Here is a 17335-nt window from a genome sequence, read left to right on the forward strand (position 1 = left end):
AAGGAAATTAAAAATCAGTTTCTTGTAATTCACCAATTTGTCAAATATCTTACATCAATTAAAGATAATTATAATAATTATAAGTGGTACAAATCTAATTTAGTAAACCAATATTGTACCGGTGAATTAGATTTAAAGTGAGAAATATGGAGATTTCATGGTTACTATAAATAAGATAAATTTACATTATATAATAATATAACAAATCTCATAAAATAAAAAAACATTGTTGCTTTCAAAAGGTGATGGCTGATTCCTGCAACATTAGTTTTAGTTGTTAAAAATGAATATTAAAGATGATGATTATTTATGATGCATGGATATAATGTATATGGAATACCACATGTATCTAATATGTCAATACGTTAATTTTCAAATTTTCAAAATAATACGTATAAATATATGATACATGAATATTGAAAATTGTACGGTAATTCTTAAAAACATAGTAAATATATGATTGTTGTTGTGTACATCTAAATTAAAACTATATGTACTAAAGTTGTCAATATAAAAAAATATAAATTATTGTCATCATAAAAAGTACCATTACAATAAAACTCTTAAATAATGACTAATTTTAGTAATCAAAAATATATTAAAGACCAATTTTTTAAATAGAGACAAATTATTTTGTTAGCCAAAATCTGATAGTTAATATTAGTGACTATTTAGAAATTAATTATTTCGATAGTCAAAACCTCTGTAGTTAATGTTAGTGATCAATTTAAAAGATAGTTCATAATAGAAATTATTTTAATTATCAATTTAGAAATCAATTATAATTTTTTGAAATTACTTACATTTTGAATAATTTTTAGTTTTGAAACTGGTATTTAAATTGTAATTATATAGTAATTAATTATTTTTTGTCATTAAAATTGGTCAAATTTTATTAAACACAAATACATTACCTAAGTTCCTAAATTGAAGTACAGTGTGTCATAAGTGTTAAATATAAATGATTATTATCTTCTAACGGATGTTAAAAATATAAAAAGTGTGACTTATTTGTGTTTGTTTAAAACTTGATTGTGTTCATAGTGTCGTATATTTATTGTATTATATTGTTTAAAATATTAGGATTTTATTATCATAGAAATTGATATAAATAATTCGCGACATCCTTGGTTTGATTTAGGATTTAATCACATTCTTCATAACCCCTTTTATCAAAGAATTAAAACCTCAGTTTGGTTTCGCTGCTGAAACTAAAACCCTGCAGTGGTCGTGCTTGTTTCCAGCGATGTGGGCTTGGATGCTTGGTGAAGGGCGTAGGACGGTGTGCGAGGTGGCGTGCACCTACAACAAGGTGGCGCTCCGACACATGGGTGGCGGTCCGAGAACCTTTCCAGGTGGCGTTAACAAGTGGAAGTGGAAGCGCATGCACGAGAAACGCGCAAGAGACAAACAGAAGAGACTCATCGAACAAGAGAAGCAGCTCTACGAGGCTCGCATTCGCTCCCACATCCGTTCCACCCTCTCCCCCGACCACCGCTCCGCCGCCACCGCCACCCATCGCCCTTTATCCCCTAACGACCAAATCAAAGCCCTTGCGGACCGCTTCGTCAAAGAAGGCGCCCAAGATCTCTGGAACACTAACGACGGTCCCCTGACTCCAAACCCGACCCCGACACCGACCCCAAACCTTAATTTTCGCCCCAAACATTCTAGGGCCTACCGTTCGGTTCCTGAGGTTAGGAACAACCGTGTCGGGGCCCACAAGTATAGGTTTTGGCGGAAAGGTAGTGACGATTCTTCTTCCGATGAGAGCGAGAGTGAGAGTGAGAATGAGAATGAATTGAGTTTGAAGACGGGTAGCAGTGCTTCTTTGGGGGAGTATGATGTGAAGAGAGAGAAGAGGGTGGTGCCTAAGCCATCTGAAGAAGTTGAGTTTATTAGGCGTGAACTTATTAAGCGGAAGTTGAGACAGATTGAGGAGCAAGAGAGTGAGAAACAAAACAGCCATGAAAGTATTCTAAGCAACACAAGGTTGTCTACTCAGCTAATTTTTTTTTTTTACGCTGGTAATAGAAAGCCGTTTTTTCTTTGAGTTTTTGTGATTAATTAGAGCATGCACTTATAGGTTGTGGGAGGGATGGTAATGCAAATTGAGCAGGGTATTGATAGATGCATTTAAGTTTTAAAATTTTAATTTAATTGTGATTATTGATTATTGACATTGCTGGAAATTACGGATATAGCTACAATGGTGGTTTTAGACATCCCATAAACCTTGACGTTGGGACAAAAAGCAGGCCATTTTTAAAACCTTGTATCGATATGAAATGGTTGGTTTGTTTTGTCGAACAGCACTACTGCAATGGTGATTTAGATGTTTTGTTTTTTTGTAGATTTGATGAGTCCGGTATATCACCGCAAACTATCAAGGCACTTTCTTCAGCTGGTTATGTTCATATGACACGGGTGCAAGAGGCTAGCCTCTCGATTTGCCTTGAGGGTATGCTGCCCTTTTGTTTCAGATTTGATTTTCGCAGCTGGGTGGTCAATCCATTTTCTATTTTCCATTTATTGTTGTTGTTGTGATTATCTCTTGTTCATCTTACAAAAGTTGTGTATGTTAATGTTCCTGCATTATAGTATTTTTTTTTTCTCTCAACTGCATTTTGTTTGAGTCCAGTTTGAGTCTTTTGCTTGTTATTGTAAGATGACCGTGTTTTATTTGATTTTGATGATGGTTTTAGCTATGTTGCACTGCAGGCCTGGATGCTTTAGTCAAATCTAAAACTGGCACGGGAAAAAGTGTAGCTTTTTTGGTATACCCCACATTTTTTATATTGTTTTATCATACTACGTTTTGTCTTGATTTTTTTTTCTATCAATGATGTTGAGTGCAAACAGCTTCCTGCTATTGAAACAGTTCTGAAAGCTATGACTAGCAATAAATCTCAACGGGTTCCCCCAATATATGTTCTTATTCTCTGCCCTACTAGAGAACTTGCTAGTCAAATTGCCGCTGTAGCGAAAGTTTTGCTGAAATATCAAGATGGCATTGGGGTGCAGACTCTTGTTGGAGGCATACGATTTAAAGTTGACCAAAAACGCCTTGAATCAGAACCATGCCAGGTTTTGTGTTATATATAAAATTATTTATGTTTCCTATTATCTGGGTTCTGGCCTAAAGTAGGTGTTTTCTTGGTGAGCAAGGGGAAAAAACAGAAGAAAAGAGATGTTACTGATTGTGTAATAAAATTGTCACTCCAAGTAAAAAAACAATGCATTTTACTTCCTTGTATCAATTTTTGCAGATACTTGTTGCTACACCTGGTAGGTTACTGGATCATATTGAGAATAAGTCTGGAATATCTCTGCGATTAATGGGCTTGCGGATGCTTGTACTTGACGAAGCTGATCATTTACTCGACCTGGGATTTAGAAAGGATGTAGAAAAAATTGTGGATTGTTTGCCCCGTCAAAGGCAGTCTTTACTGTTTTCTGCAACCATACCAAAGGAGGTTAGGTTAGATTTTTTTTCAATAATTAATCTTTAATCTCAGGTTCTTTACTCTGTCAACAGTGATGCTGATGGTTAAAAATATACAGGTACGTCGTATATCCCAGCTTGTTTTGAAAAGGGAACACAAGTATGTTGATACTGTTGGAATGGGTTGCGTGGAAACTCCTGTTCAGGCAAGTTACAACAACCATTGTCATACTCTAAAAATTGCACAAGTAAAATAGATATTTAAATGACTTCCAGAGGCTCAGGTTATACATTTTTTCTTGTTGGGGAAGAGGGGGTTACCATTATAATTTTGAATTTTTGTAAAACTGTTATTGTTTTAATGATTGTATGGTTGTTCTGATTGGCTATCACAGGTGAAGCAATCTTATCTCGTTGCTCCTCACGAGTCACATTTTCAATTAGTGCATCATATTCTGAAGGAGCATATCTTGCAAACACCTGATTATAAGGTTAGTAATACATATGCTGTTTCAGATTTTGAATTGTTTTGCTATATACCTTATGGTTTTGACTCATAGATTTGCCTACAGGTTATTGTATTTTGTATAACCGGAATGGTGACCTCACTCATGTATAACCTTCTTCGGGAAATGAAAATGAATGTCAGGGAGATGCATTCTCGAAAACCTCAGCTCTATCGTACTCGTATATCAGATGAGTTCAAGGAATCCAAACAATTGATTCTTGTCTCATCTGATGTTTCATCTCGGGGAATGAATTATCCTGATGTCACCTTAGTCATACAGGTATACTTACATATTTTACTGTGTTTCCACTCATGCTTTTCTGTACTTAGGATGTTGCAAAATTTTCTTTCTTTTTTCTCCTTTTGATCTGTGAGGATAAATTAACAACTACAGAAACAATGTTCCTTATGAGACTGTGAATTGTTTCTTGCTGAAAATGTCAAGTAAAAGGTGGATTTCTTTCTAGACAATGATTCCATCAGGAACTACTCATTTCCCTATGTGTGAAATCTAGGTGGATGTAGTGCACACTTCACTTTTTATTAATAGTGTCTAAATGAAATCCAGGTTGGAATTCCTTCTGACCGAGAACAATACATACACCGCCTTGGAAGAACGGGTCGAGAAGACAAAGAAGGGGAAGGCATATTGTTGATTGCTCCATGGGAAAAGTACTTTTTAGAAGAAATTAAGGATCTACCTCTACAGGAATTACCCTTACCTGGCATATATCCACAGGCAAAACTGAAGGTACATTTCTTGCTGTTGTTCTCATGTATACAAAATTTTTATTTTTATGCCATATATGTTTTAATCCAAAAAATTCATACCGTGTCCTGATATAGTTTTGATTACTCCATGTTTATTTTGAGCATGGCTTTTGCACGAGCACTATCTAGAATGTACAGAAGTTAACTGCAATTTTTGTCTATGATCCTTGCAGATTGAGAATTCGATGGCAAAGATTGATAATGACATCAAAGAAGCTGCTTATCATGCTTGGCTTGGTTATTACAACTCTATCAGGGAAATTGGGAGGGAAAAGACCACTGTAGCTGAACTGGCAAACCAATTTTCTGAATCAATTGGTTTACAGAGGCCTCCTGCTCTCTTCCGAAAAACTGCTATAAAAATGGGTTTGAAAGACATTCCTGGCATTAGAATTCGTAAATAGATAAGTTAAAGAGATACTAGCAGCATGGGACAAGGTCCTTGAATTTTGTTTCTTGATTATTCAATTGTTGATGCTGAAATCCTGTATTCAATCGTTGTAAGTGATGTCTGGCACCCAGGATTCATATCAGAATACTAATCCATTGATGATTGACTTAACACTATAGCAATCTTAAAACAGACTAACTGCAATAAAAATGAAAAATAATGGAATGCAAGAGCAGGATACAGTGATTGATTGCAATCTAATCAAAGGAAGTGATGTAGTGTTGTAGTACGATGTACAGACTCTGAGATGTGGAGAGGAGTGTGTATGTGGTTAAAAAGAAAGAGGAAAGATTAGAAAAGGTTGAGGTGATGGGTTTGCACATGTGGTAGAAGGTGTAGTTGGAAGTGCATGGTGTGATGGTTGTATAACAACTAAATAATGTGCCTCACCTGAGATGAACAGAGAAATAATAAAGACGTATATTACAAGGGAATCATTGGATAAGGCACATTCCTATTGAGAATATCTTTATACTCTAGAGATGAGGAATATAAGAAATAACAAGACAAATTTCGGATTTTTTTTAAAGTAAAAGAAAAAAATTGGAGTTGAAAAATTAATTTCAATTGTGCAATTTAGAATGTATTTTTGGATTGTATAATTTAAAAATACATAATATTAAAAAACATTGAAAACATATTGAATTGTGTACTCTAGAATATAATATCTTAATATCTTTAATTTTTCATTATTGAATGTGTAATTTGAAGTCTTTTCAACAAAATTTATAAAATAATATTTGACATTTTTCATATCTATAAAAGTACATGAAAAAAACTATAAGGACAGAAGACAAAGGACCTCGTAAGGTGACTAGTTTGCAAAAGAATGGACTAGAGTTCCGCGCATAAACCTAAAAATGTTGATGAAAAAATAAAAATTTAATAGAAATCATATTTTATTCAGAAATATGATTTCTGAATGATATTTTATAAAAGTAGACGAACTTATAATGATACTTCAAAATTTTCGCTATTAGTGCATGTGATTTATTCTAATAGTATTCCAAGCCTTCGCTCCAGACCAAGACGGTTATAATGTTTTTCATACTTAGAAAAACACGTAATTTTAATAACATTATAAACGACAAGTTTCATCAATTCACAATAATTTGTACATGACAGGCAAATCTTTCAACAGAACATTATTAACATTTCCATTCTTGTTAGTTTACTTTACTATGTAAATTTACAGCTGAATAGAATTAAATCTTTTTATGTCGTGTGCAGTGTTACATTATAAACTTGAATCTAGCAAGATAGCTTTAGGGTTTACTCTTACACTTAAACATGTGTCTTTCTTAATTTGGCATATCTTCAATTTTTTTATTAAACCTTAATTGTTTATTTAATAAACATCTTTTTAATATTTTATTTATATTTAAAATCCCCATTGGATTAATATTTGGTAGTTTAATACATTGCCAGGGTGTGAAGTAGTTTTGTTCAAAATAGAGTCAACATTAACAACAGAAAAAGAATGTTAAATTATCTGTTTTGACGTTTGTCCTGCATCCCCACAAGTACTATTATGGGACCATTATATTGTTCCACACGAAATCACCTTGACCTAAATAACCATGGCCATATTAAACGGATCTTGGGTCCACCTTGTTAATCAGGAGTCAAATTGGTATCCCATTAGGATGCAACAAGAGACATGTAACAGCACAGCATAATCACAATCAAACTCAACCTGCAAGAACAAAAAACCCTGAGATGTGATCATGGTGATTGAGGAAAAGTTAACAGTAATTAAGAAGAATCAAATGGCCTTTTGTAATATCTTGTCCTGTCCAATATATAGCTCAACTCAAGCATTGAAAATACAGTTAAAATAAAAGGAACTCTTAGAACTGGAGTAACAAAGACAGAAGCAGCTAATAATTAACAGTATTTAAATTTTCCTAACAATCTTCAAAACTGAAGTATAAAACGTTCAAATGGAAGAGGGTCCAGCTTATTGAGCACATAGGTCTGGGTTCAGTCCAAAAAGAGTCACTACTAAGATATATCATCATTCATCGTGACCTTTAGATTTGAACATGTTCTAAACATGTGGGTAACGTCTAAGTCCTAACCACTGGCTGGCAAGATTCAACTTCTACCGTCGGTGCATGCTTATACTTGTAAACCCATCAAAGGGACCGATGATTGAGAATGACCTTAGTTTTATTTATTTATTTATTTGTTTAATGCACAATGAAACTGAAGCACCAATAAGTTTAGTCAATTAGAACAGGCGCCAAAGGGCCCTCATTCATGTGGTTTTAGCCAAGACCTTCTGTGGAAAACAGTTGCTACACTCATAAGCATTAACTTATGACACAACCCATTTATCTCTTACACTGACACGAAGGTAGCCAACTTCACAAGTAATGGGGCTCGAAAGCATACCTACTAAATATAACAGATGAGGATAAAAAGATTGAGACAAGGAATTCAACTATCCGTTCTCTTCTGATTTCTTATCAGGGACCCCATTCTTCAACAGTTCGCTCATCATAATTGAGACCACGAAATGACTTGGAAGGGCAAGAGCAACCAGACAGCTGCTTTTGCATCAGTACCATGATTTTGGTATTGACTGAATGAGGTAACTGAGAAAACGAATCGAAGGGTCACGAATTAAAAAATAGATAAATATCGCATCAGATTACCAATAAGACTAGATTAGTGGCCAGGGCAGACGAGGAAAGACAAAATTTAAATCGGAAAATAGGCACCAACACTACTTGTCATTCTGATCCAAGGACAGGGTGTATATGAAAGCATGCACAAGTCTTCTCAATTATTATCACACGATTAAATTATCAAAACTCTAAATGAGAGGCATAATACACCCAATTGATAGAAAAGTCAACGGTCTCATCCTTTTTCTAAGTAGTATTTTTATTTGGCACTCCACCAGAGTAAAAGGACCAAAGAGGACTCCTGCTTTCTTGAACAATAATTTAAAAGCGCAGCTTTTATTCATCATGAGTTCAAGTTTAATGCAGTAGTATCTAATTATATCCTCTCGGCTACTCTCAAAGTTATTTGAATCATCAGAGGGAAATCCCAACAAACAGACCTGAATCAAAATAAGTGAACACCAGCAACTGTGCCTAAACAAGCACAACTACTAAATCCTCATCCAGACAATGGTCGACAGCAAATCCTTTTATGATCAGTGGGCAGTTTGGCCATTTCACTGATATTAATTTAGTTTTGGCTCTATCTTCTCTAATTCTTCCCTGACCTCGTATAAAGGGACAACAAACTGTCCCGCATAAGGGAATAAACTAAATTCAGCCTTTCTCTTTATTACTGTGGTAGTTGGTATTTTTAAGTTTCTCACAACTCACAAGGCTGCAGTGATGGCAGTTCAATATTCAAGGCTCTCACTTCTGATCTTAATGACTATACTGATGCTTAGCCAGCTCTCAAGTTGCTGCAAGGCCGGTAGATGGATGAGTAAGGAAATAAAGCAAAAAGAAAAAAGCACCTCTTCTCAACGGCTCTCAATCTCATGGCTTTTCTATAGAAAGACACAACAGGGACCTAGCACAGAAAAGGTCCACCCAATTTATGGAGTTTCTCTACGAGATGTTCCAGGGGGTCCAAACCCCCTTCATAACTGATCAACTATCTATCAGTCTGCTGCTTGTCAAGTTATACAAGTTTTTGCAGGCTTCTGGTGTAAAATATTTTAGTTTCCCATTAAAGATGTAGGATGAATAGTTCGTCAGGATCATCGTCCATGTCTTCTAAAGACAGAAATTGTACTTTGATTCAATGGAAAAATAATGAAATATGCAGACATTTACCCAATGAACAAAGTTTATTCTTGAAAATTTGCAAACAAAAATTGTTTAAAATCTTTATGACCTGTGTAATTCTCGGGTTGGGTATCTGAATAATTTACACTAGAAGGTATGCTAAAAAGGATCTTCTGACTAAAATGTGAACAATGAAAGAAAGAAAAATAGTAAGGTGACAGTAAAAGGGGTGATGACTAGATCTCATTTTTCTTTCATGCTTGATATTTTATAAAAACTTAGATTTTAGTAATTTCCCTCAATTTCTTTCACTCACATGCTTGTAAATAATATTAAAAGAAGTCTCCGTAATAAGATTGTAGGACTTTGACAATAAAGGTTTAACATACACTGTCCATATGTAACAGAAGACTATTATATTTAATTATTTAGTCAACAGATAAAAGATCGTTGCTGTAAAAGTAATAAAATCCCCCAAACAAGTCAAATTCAAGTATGTCTACACATTACTTACCAAGTAGGCTTAATTATACCATTAGTGACAGGAATAATGGTGTAGAAGTGATCCTTTTATTAAATTTAGGTAAAGTTTGTTTGTGGTTTTAAACAGCTACAAGATAGAAGATACTCTGATGTGGGAAATGTGATAAATGCATGTTATACCTACATATTATAGAATTTATCTTAAATTTTGTTTTAATAAAATATTAAGGTAATCTAAATATTAATTAGCAGTAGATGTTTTAACTTCTTAAGCATATTTCTAAATATTGATGTTCTTTTTGTAGAAAAAAAGGAAGAATTCAAAAAAAATTACAAGTAAAGCTTCTCAAAGATAAAGTCAAACTCACAGAGGAAACAAATTAAGTTTTCAAAGTCATCCTTAAGAGTTAGTTGCAAAGCTCAATCTGGACAACTCTGGCGCTGAGAGCAAGCGAGCCTGAGCTTGAGATTTCCTGAGGTTGAGTGTAGAAGTCCAGATTACAACCCAAATTCTCATTCCTTTTAAGCTCAACATGGAGAAATGCAAGAGTACGGTGTTCAGAGAAATCCAACCCAACATTTCCATATTTTTTGCAGGAGCCTCGCTAATACTTGTCTTTATTAATTTTAGCTTAGTGACTCATGAAAAGCCATTAATCTCTTTTATAACAATCTTTCATAAATGAACTAGTCTAGGTAGTAAGAAATTGTAAATTTTGCTAATTATTGTGTAAGTCTCCTAACAAAAGGATACTACAACTTTTCATTTTAGTGCGTATTAGATTCGATGTGATTGCCAAGGATGTAAAAAAATGATAAGTGCTAGTAGCGAAGGTAACAGTATGTAGACATACATGAATACTGGCTCAATCTTTGTCAACAACTAATCTCGCTAGATGAAATTGACTACACGGATTACACAATATAACAGCTCGGTTGAAAACCAAACTTTGTCAACAACAACGAAAAAAATTGAAATCGAGAAGTTAATGCCATATTGTTATAAATTGGTAAAAAGGAAATCTTTTAGTGCGGTTGCAGGGGAAAAATAAAGCATCTCCTGAATAGACTCTTATCTCAAGATCACCCATCCAAGTCCTCCCCTCACAGGAAGGTTCATTACTATTGTCGTTGACCGTAGTGGTTGAACTGATAGATAGCTATTAGTTTAGCATATGTCCATAAATCAGTATTGAAAAATTATGCAACATTTTTTACCGGAGAAAAAAAAAAGTACTATGTAGGAAAAATGTACAATATAAAGATGGAAGGTCCAGGAAAAATGTACAATTTTACATGCAAATGAATAAATAAACAAAAAACTTAGGCAATTATGTTTCAGAATGTCACAACTCACAAAAACAAGTGGACACTTATACTATTGTACTCAATTCATGGCAAAAAAAAAAACAAAGGGAAAATAAAAAGCAGGAAATAACCTTCTTCCTTGTTTCTAAAAAGAGGAAACCAAGCCGCATCTCTTGTTGACAACCTGCAAACATTTGGCATAAAATATGTGAAATGTGTATCTCCCTTCCACATAAGCTAAGTGAGTGAATTGTAAGAACTTACCATAAAAATCCTCACTACATAATTTCTGTTCCCACAGGATCAACAGAAAAATGAAGAGACAAAGATTTGTAAGCAATAGGCTGGAACTTAGAATGCCATACCTGTTTTGCAATTCAAAGATAACTTAGAACCTTGCTATGCATGTTCCGAAGATATGGTTACAGTGGTAATAGTTTAGTTTTGTAAAGATACTTATATCATGAAGTTATATTAAAATTTTCTCACTAGAAGTTCATCTTAATAAGTGGATATGATAAAAATGGAAAAACTCAGGGCATATTTAGCATGGGGTTTTGGAAGAATAAGGAGGAGCAGGAAATTTTTCATTTTTAAATTAAGAGAAATACATAATGTCTACTAAAATAAGCGAAGGATAAAAGAAAAATTATAGTAATCTATCATATTATGTCTTTTACCTTAAAAAGAGTATTAAATTAGAAATGAAAAATTTAACCTCTTCCTTTTCCCCCAAAAAACCCATGCTAAGAAACCTAAAAATGACCGCCACCCAACAAATTAGAATTATCATTTACCCAGAGAAAACGACAACACAAACCCAAACAAAATTTAGAATTATATTGTTTACAGAAAAAGGACACATTCAGAAACGTTTTCCATTAAAAATGTGGCAAATTATAATCGTCAATAAAATACAATACACACTACTTTAGACCAAAATCTGTAAGAAAAATAATAGCCAAAATTCAATTCTGCAAGAAACAATAAAATGTTCCTTACATTTTTGTACTCTTTGCTGTTCATAAATATCTCAAATGCCTCAACTGCAGAAGAAATACCATCATCAACCAGTACCAGCGCTACAGTGAAAGGAAATCAGATGCTAAAGATAACGAGACTTAGATTACCTGATCGAAATCGTATCACAATTCCATGAGTATACTCCTTAGAGCTTGGACTGAAATTCAAACCTGGCAATATAGTAATAACCCAGTTAGGCAGTTACAAAATAAAAATTCAATGAAAAGGATATTCTTCATACTATTTTACGAAGTGCAACCTACTGCACTCCCACCAAGTGAGGTCAAGCATACAGGTTGTTTTCAATATTTGAACCCGTGATCTCCTAGTTACTAGGCAGCAACCTTTCCATTGTGCCAAAGCTCACCCTAACTTTCATACAATGATGGTGGAACTGGAAGCATACCATGAGTAAATTGGACTATCAAGGAAGGAGATTCCGACATAATCGATGCCAGAGAGGCCAATGCATCCTCTGCCTGGTTACTCACTGCAGTCTCATTAAATGATATCAGAAGCAGAAACTCCACTCCATGGTTGAACTCCTATTATATACATTGCAATAATCAGAAACGGGGCGTGACATACGTAATGAGATATGAAGAAAAAAGTGAGATCTAAATCTAAAATGTACAAGAACAAATATTCAGAACATTGATGCATTTATGCCCGTTTTCTTTCAATGTTTCTAATGTGAATAGAATTGTGGCCCTGGATTATGGTCAAATGAACATTTAATGAGCAAGCCTTCAATGTATAGTCCAACCTCTCCTTTGCGAAATATAGAAAGCATCTCATCATCCACTTCCGATTCAAAATCCACATTGACTAATCCCTGAAACACAAATCAAACGAAGACCAAGTTAAACTGCTCACACGCAGAGGTTCACGCAGCAACAGCCGAAGAATAAAGAAACAGAGAATCGGTGTTTACATGTTGGTGCATACATGGCAGTAAGTCAGTACATGATCCTTGAGAACCTTCAAGTAAAAGGGATTCTCATAAAACTTTTCAAGATCTTGCTTCTTCTGAAAGCGCATAAACAGCGCATGCGTGTAACGCTCTGGATTTGGAGCAGAAACGCGCCCTAAAGAATCAACAAGGTCAATGGAAACAAAAGGAAATAACACTAAATTACATGTAGGGGAAAAAATCTAAAGCAACGGTAGATAAAGGTACGTAATTAGGGAATGCATATGATGTACGCCGCTCCACCTAATGAAATTGCAACAACACCACCCATTTGGTACTGCGTAGTGTACAAGTAATCCAGCATGTCGTTCTCTTCCTCTTCTGATAATTCCTGCTTTGCTTTGAGCAGACAAACATGTTCCACGATTTTTCTACAAGAAATTGAAACAGTTATATTCATATTAAGAGGAGAAACCCCGGGAGATGAAAATTGGAAGTGCAACAATGAATAAAACAGAGACCTTTTCCTCTCAGAACCTAGGTTGGAGCTTCGCTGGTCCGACCCACAAAGAACCGTTATCCTCTGATTCTTTCGCGCAGTCTGGAATTGGTTCCAGTGGTAAGCTGGAAAGGAAATTCGAATTCATGAGATAATTAAAAAAAAATGTAGATGAATGAATTTGGATAAGGAGTTGAGAGTTGAAGGAGCAAACTCACAGACCGTGAAAAGATAGAGGGGTTTGTGGAAACCGATGAGGGACAGAAATAGAAATACAAGAGCCATAGCTTGAGCATTGCATCGCGAAACCCATCTTCTGCAACTTTGCGCTTCTCTTCTCCGATGAAAGCGAGAGTGGGTTTTATTTTATCACAAAAAAAGCAACAAATTGGGTGGAAAAGGAAAATGGGTGGACTGGGAAAAACCAACGCCTTTCATTTAAATACCACGCAAAATTGGCGCCTTACATTTTAAGTGAACTACACTTACAGTTGTTCACTCCACGCCTTCTTTACCTCTCACTTTTATTCATTTACAACCTCTGAAGAATTATTATTCATTACTACATATTTAAGATATTTTAAAATTACTTTTGATCCAAAATTTTAAAAATTGGTTTACGAATTTCTTTAAATATTTTTTTATCTCACTTGACTTTATTCAAAGTAAGATTCTTGACTAGACTCTATTCAAATATTTCGCAAACACAAGCCTTCTACATATATATAACACACTTTACAGACATCATCATTGTACATAAAACCTTTCAAGATCAATAAAAACATTTTCTTTTAATTTCATTCTTGTATTTTCTTGCATTTTTTTTTTAATTTTATCGTTATACTTTCTTGCATTGTTATTGTTCATAATCACACAATTACAACTCACTTCTTCTTTCAATTACGTTGAGATCGGGGTGTTTTAATAAAAAAGAAAAGTAACACTTTTGAAACATTGGCTAGGTTACTGTGTCAAGTTGATCAAAGAGATGCTTTATTTCACTTGTTGAGTTGAATAAAGGAATTGAACTTTAGATCTACTAATTAATGTATAGAGTTACAAGACTAGGTAAATAAATACAACACAGTTTTAATATACAAAGATTCACAAATTATTACAAGTTGATACACAACAGTCCATTAGCTGCAGCCTTGATGTATAAAATAAAAAATAAAAATTGTAAACAAATAAGAGTAGGACGGAGCAGCAAGAACCTCCTGACTATTTCAGTCTGCTAATCTAGTTTAGTCTGTCTGATACATTATCTATTTTTGAACTAATCCAACACTAGTCGAGAGCTAATCAGGAATTGTTCAAGTTTTGAAAAAGCTCTGGAAGATGAGCATTGGTCAGCTTCGTTCTTTTGTTGATTTCACTCTTCTTCTTCTTTGGCTTGGGCTTGGAAGAAATGCCTTGAATTTGTGCTGCACTCCTCCTTTTTGCAGTGTTGGTGGCGGGCTTCATTCCATTCTTCTGAAGATCCTTCTCTATATCAATCATATCACGAGGCAATTCAATACTCCGGAAAAGCTGTTTTAGATCATCATCCACCTTAATGTGCAATTTGGGGTCGTTAGGGTAGGCAATGTCTTCCTGTGAATCAAAGTTGGACAGCAGCCAAATCTGCCCCGCACCTTTCAAAGCCTAGAAACCAAAAATTTTGTAAGGTCCTATCCTATTCCATGAGAAAAACATTTATTTGCAATATTTTGACTCTGCAATTTGTGCAAAAACATTAACTAGCACTACAACTTATCTAACCGAAGTCATTTCAATTCAACTTCATCAAATGGGTGTATTCTTGTTTACATATTTCAGCATCATTTAAACCTCAATAAGAATATAAGCAAGGTGGGTCTTGAAAGGAGGAAAGACCAAACAGATGCAGTTAAGTGAAAGGAGGAAACTTTCAATGGACTTTCTGCTACTACTAGGCAGGATGCCCTTCAAATTGAACTCATGCAGTAAGAAAACTTGAAATTCTGCCCGTTAATACAGCTCCATAATCCAACTCCAGTATGTGTATCAGGAAAGGCTGAACTCACTCAAGCTAGAAGCACCTTAACAGCAAGATTTTCTAATGACTGATTAATAAAGTGTTTTGATTTCTTCTGCACTAACCTAAATGCTATAGTGTAAATGTTAGGAGAAAGTGGCAAAAAATATTTTCAAAACAGACCAATGTGCATGTTTCTCCAAAAAAACATTATGTAGACATGATGAGTACAATGTAGAAGAGATTATTACATATATCTAATCTAGGAACAAAACAACCAATGTCCCGGAAAATCAATGCCAAGAAATGCTCAATGTTGGGGGGGCCTAATAAAAGTAACCTTACCTGCAAGTCTTCCATCACAGTGGGGTAAGCATCCTTTAAGTCAATAACAGCAAGGCCCTCGGGATACTTACGTATCAGTTGAAGAAGTTCTGTTTTGTCCTTAAGACCGTACTTTGACTATAGACCAAAAGCAAACAAAAAAAGTAGAACGCGTTATTTTCTAAAGGACCATCCGCATAAATGAATGTTACAGATATATCATGTCGGTATGAATAAGAGTAACCTTGTAAGAGAATCGTTGGCCATCATAATTTACTTTCGGGTTTTTCCTAAGATTCTCAAAGACATCTTTGTTAGCCTTTATGTCAACGTAGCATGCCTGGTTGATCTGCTCCGGTGTTAAAGCTTGTCTTGTCTGTCGGCAAACACATGAAGATAAGAGTATGATAAAACAAATCGATCAACCTTACACTGTACCAATCACCATTTCAGATTCATTAGCCACAAATTAACTTCAAGAAGGCTGAAACAAAAGCATGGTTATACATGTCACGTGGATGTTAAGTTATATTGTACACATCCCGTATACTATTACGGTAAAAAAAAAAAATTATATCTCCCTCCCCTCGGTGATTTAGTAACACAGTTTTGATATTTAGAACTGAAACTTTATTTGGATAAATTTCTTAATGAACACTAGTAGAAAATTATAAGAAAAAGATAAAAATGACCAATAAGTTAAAATCAACTCGTAGGTTTCAACTTTTATAGAAATTCTCTCATTTAACTTCTCCAAAAGTTTATTTTACCTTTATGCATAAGATAATTTTTACTTAATGACTAGTTAATTTTAAATTTATCCAAGCAAGACCTAAGTGTTAGTGTTTCTTGAGAAGCTTAATTGAACATGCCCTGGTGTTTTTTTGAGAGGTTTTATCCCAACAATGCCAAGTGTCGTTGAAATGTTTATCCAAACAGGACTTAAGATGCTGACAATCCAAAGCATGCAAGTGCCAAGCAAAACTCCATTTTTAATTCTTCTACCATGCGGGCGACTATCTATCACTAGTACCATAAAAAAATGATAATAAAATTCAAACCCGATGAAACAAAGACCCAATATAGTTGGAGGCAAGTTGGATAGGTACCTCTAGAAGGAGATCAATAACACGTTTCATCTGAGCACCCACCGGGGCTTTACGTATGCTGTTAATATGCTGAAGCCTCTCGGTGTCGTTCGAAAACTTAACTGGATGGGGCGCGTTTTTTCCATTGGCCGAGCCATGTGAGGCAGATTTTTGGCTTGCTGCGGCCTTGCTTGCTGCAATGCTTGACAGTGTCGTCTGGCACTTCTCTTGCTGCTTCTTGAACTTGTCTAACTTCTCCTGCAACGCCATCTGAAAAGCGAACACACGAACAATGATTAAGTTACTCCCTTTGAAAATTGCAGTACTGAGAGTGTAAAACTCTGAGTTGAGTGTGCAAATTGAGGACAGAGAGGGGGAAATTTGGGATTTCCGAAGAAAAAACAAACCCTAATAACGAGAAAGTAATAGCTTCCACTGAGGAAAGTGGGAAAGAACCCAGAGATTTTGGAGGATTAGTGAGTATTGAGTTTTGAATGCCCTAATCTTGCAGGGAAAGTAGAGAATTGAGAGAGAGAGGGAGAGAGAAGATAACCGTGAATGGAAGCAAAGACTTTTGTTGCCGTTATTGACTGAACTTCTTTGGTTGGATTGGATTAGAGTCTGCAGTGTCTAGAACTACAACATATACATGTCGTGAATATGTTAAGAATAGCAATTTTTAAAAAATTTCGGAAGATAATTTAGTTTTTTTTTTTGTTGTATAAAAACTAATGGGAAGCAAATGCAGTTATGTGTCCGAATTAC

At 34.9% G+C, this 17335-nt stretch overlaps 3 protein-coding genes across 8 annotated transcripts; 1 reads left to right on the plus strand and 2 right to left on the minus strand.

The window, feature by feature from the left end:
• Positions 1-1154: 1154 nt before the first annotated feature.
• Positions 1155-5288, plus strand: LOC114177584 (probable DEAD-box ATP-dependent RNA helicase 48). The gene is made up of 10 exons (XM_028062989.1): positions 1155-1992; positions 2355-2461; positions 2722-2777; positions 2863-3087; positions 3270-3476; positions 3565-3651; positions 3841-3936; positions 4018-4233; positions 4522-4704; positions 4898-5288. The coding sequence occupies exons 1-10, from the start codon at positions 1247-1249 to the stop codon at positions 5126-5128; spliced, it is 2154 nt and encodes a 717-aa protein (XP_027918790.1). The 5' UTR covers positions 1155-1246; the 3' UTR covers positions 5129-5288.
• Positions 5289-6542: 1254 nt separating this feature from the next.
• LOC114177585 lies at positions 6543-13587 on the minus strand. 5 transcript variants are annotated; one of them, XR_003603150.1, is made up of 12 exons: positions 13385-13587; positions 13185-13287; positions 12967-13094; positions 12699-12838; positions 12517-12585; positions 12157-12295; positions 11858-11920; positions 11730-11773; positions 10992-11092; positions 10859-10911; positions 7573-7775; positions 6543-6871 (listed from the first exon to the last, which is right to left on the minus strand). XR_003603150.1 is itself a non-coding variant. In XM_028062990.1 (10 exons), exons 1-9 carry the CDS (start codon positions 13473-13475, stop codon positions 11006-11008), a joined length of 864 nt encoding a protein of 287 aa, XP_027918791.1. In that variant the 5' UTR covers positions 13476-13587; the 3' UTR covers positions 10661-10911; positions 10992-11005. The 5 variants fall into 5 exon arrangements, 1 of the variants encoding a protein (XP_027918791.1); XR_003603149.1 differs by lacking the exon at positions 7573-7775 and adding an exon at positions 9788-9892; XR_003603148.1 differs by lacking the exon at positions 7573-7775 and having other exon boundaries at positions 6545-6871.
• A 631-nt stretch (positions 13588-14218) lies between these two features.
• Positions 14219-17242, minus strand: LOC114175355 (general transcription factor IIE subunit 2-like). 2 transcript variants are annotated; one of them, XM_028060131.1, is made up of 5 exons: positions 17124-17242; positions 16592-16840; positions 15727-15858; positions 15504-15620; positions 14219-14806 (listed from the first exon to the last, which is right to left on the minus strand). In XM_028060131.1, the coding sequence occupies exons 2-5, from the start codon at positions 16838-16840 to the stop codon at positions 14465-14467; spliced, it is 840 nt and encodes a 279-aa protein (XP_027915932.1). In that variant the 5' UTR covers positions 17124-17242; the 3' UTR covers positions 14219-14464. The 2 variants fall into 2 exon arrangements, with proteins under 2 accessions (XP_027915932.1, XP_027915933.1); XM_028060132.1 differs by having other exon boundaries at positions 16978-17189.
• Between the last annotated feature and the right edge of the window lie 93 nt (positions 17243-17335).

The sequence above is a fragment of the Vigna unguiculata genome, chromosome 3 (genome assembly GCF_004118075.2).
Source record: "Vigna unguiculata cultivar IT97K-499-35 chromosome 3, ASM411807v1, whole genome shotgun sequence".
Classification (NCBI taxonomy): Eukaryota; Viridiplantae; Streptophyta; class Magnoliopsida; order Fabales; family Fabaceae; genus Vigna; species Vigna unguiculata.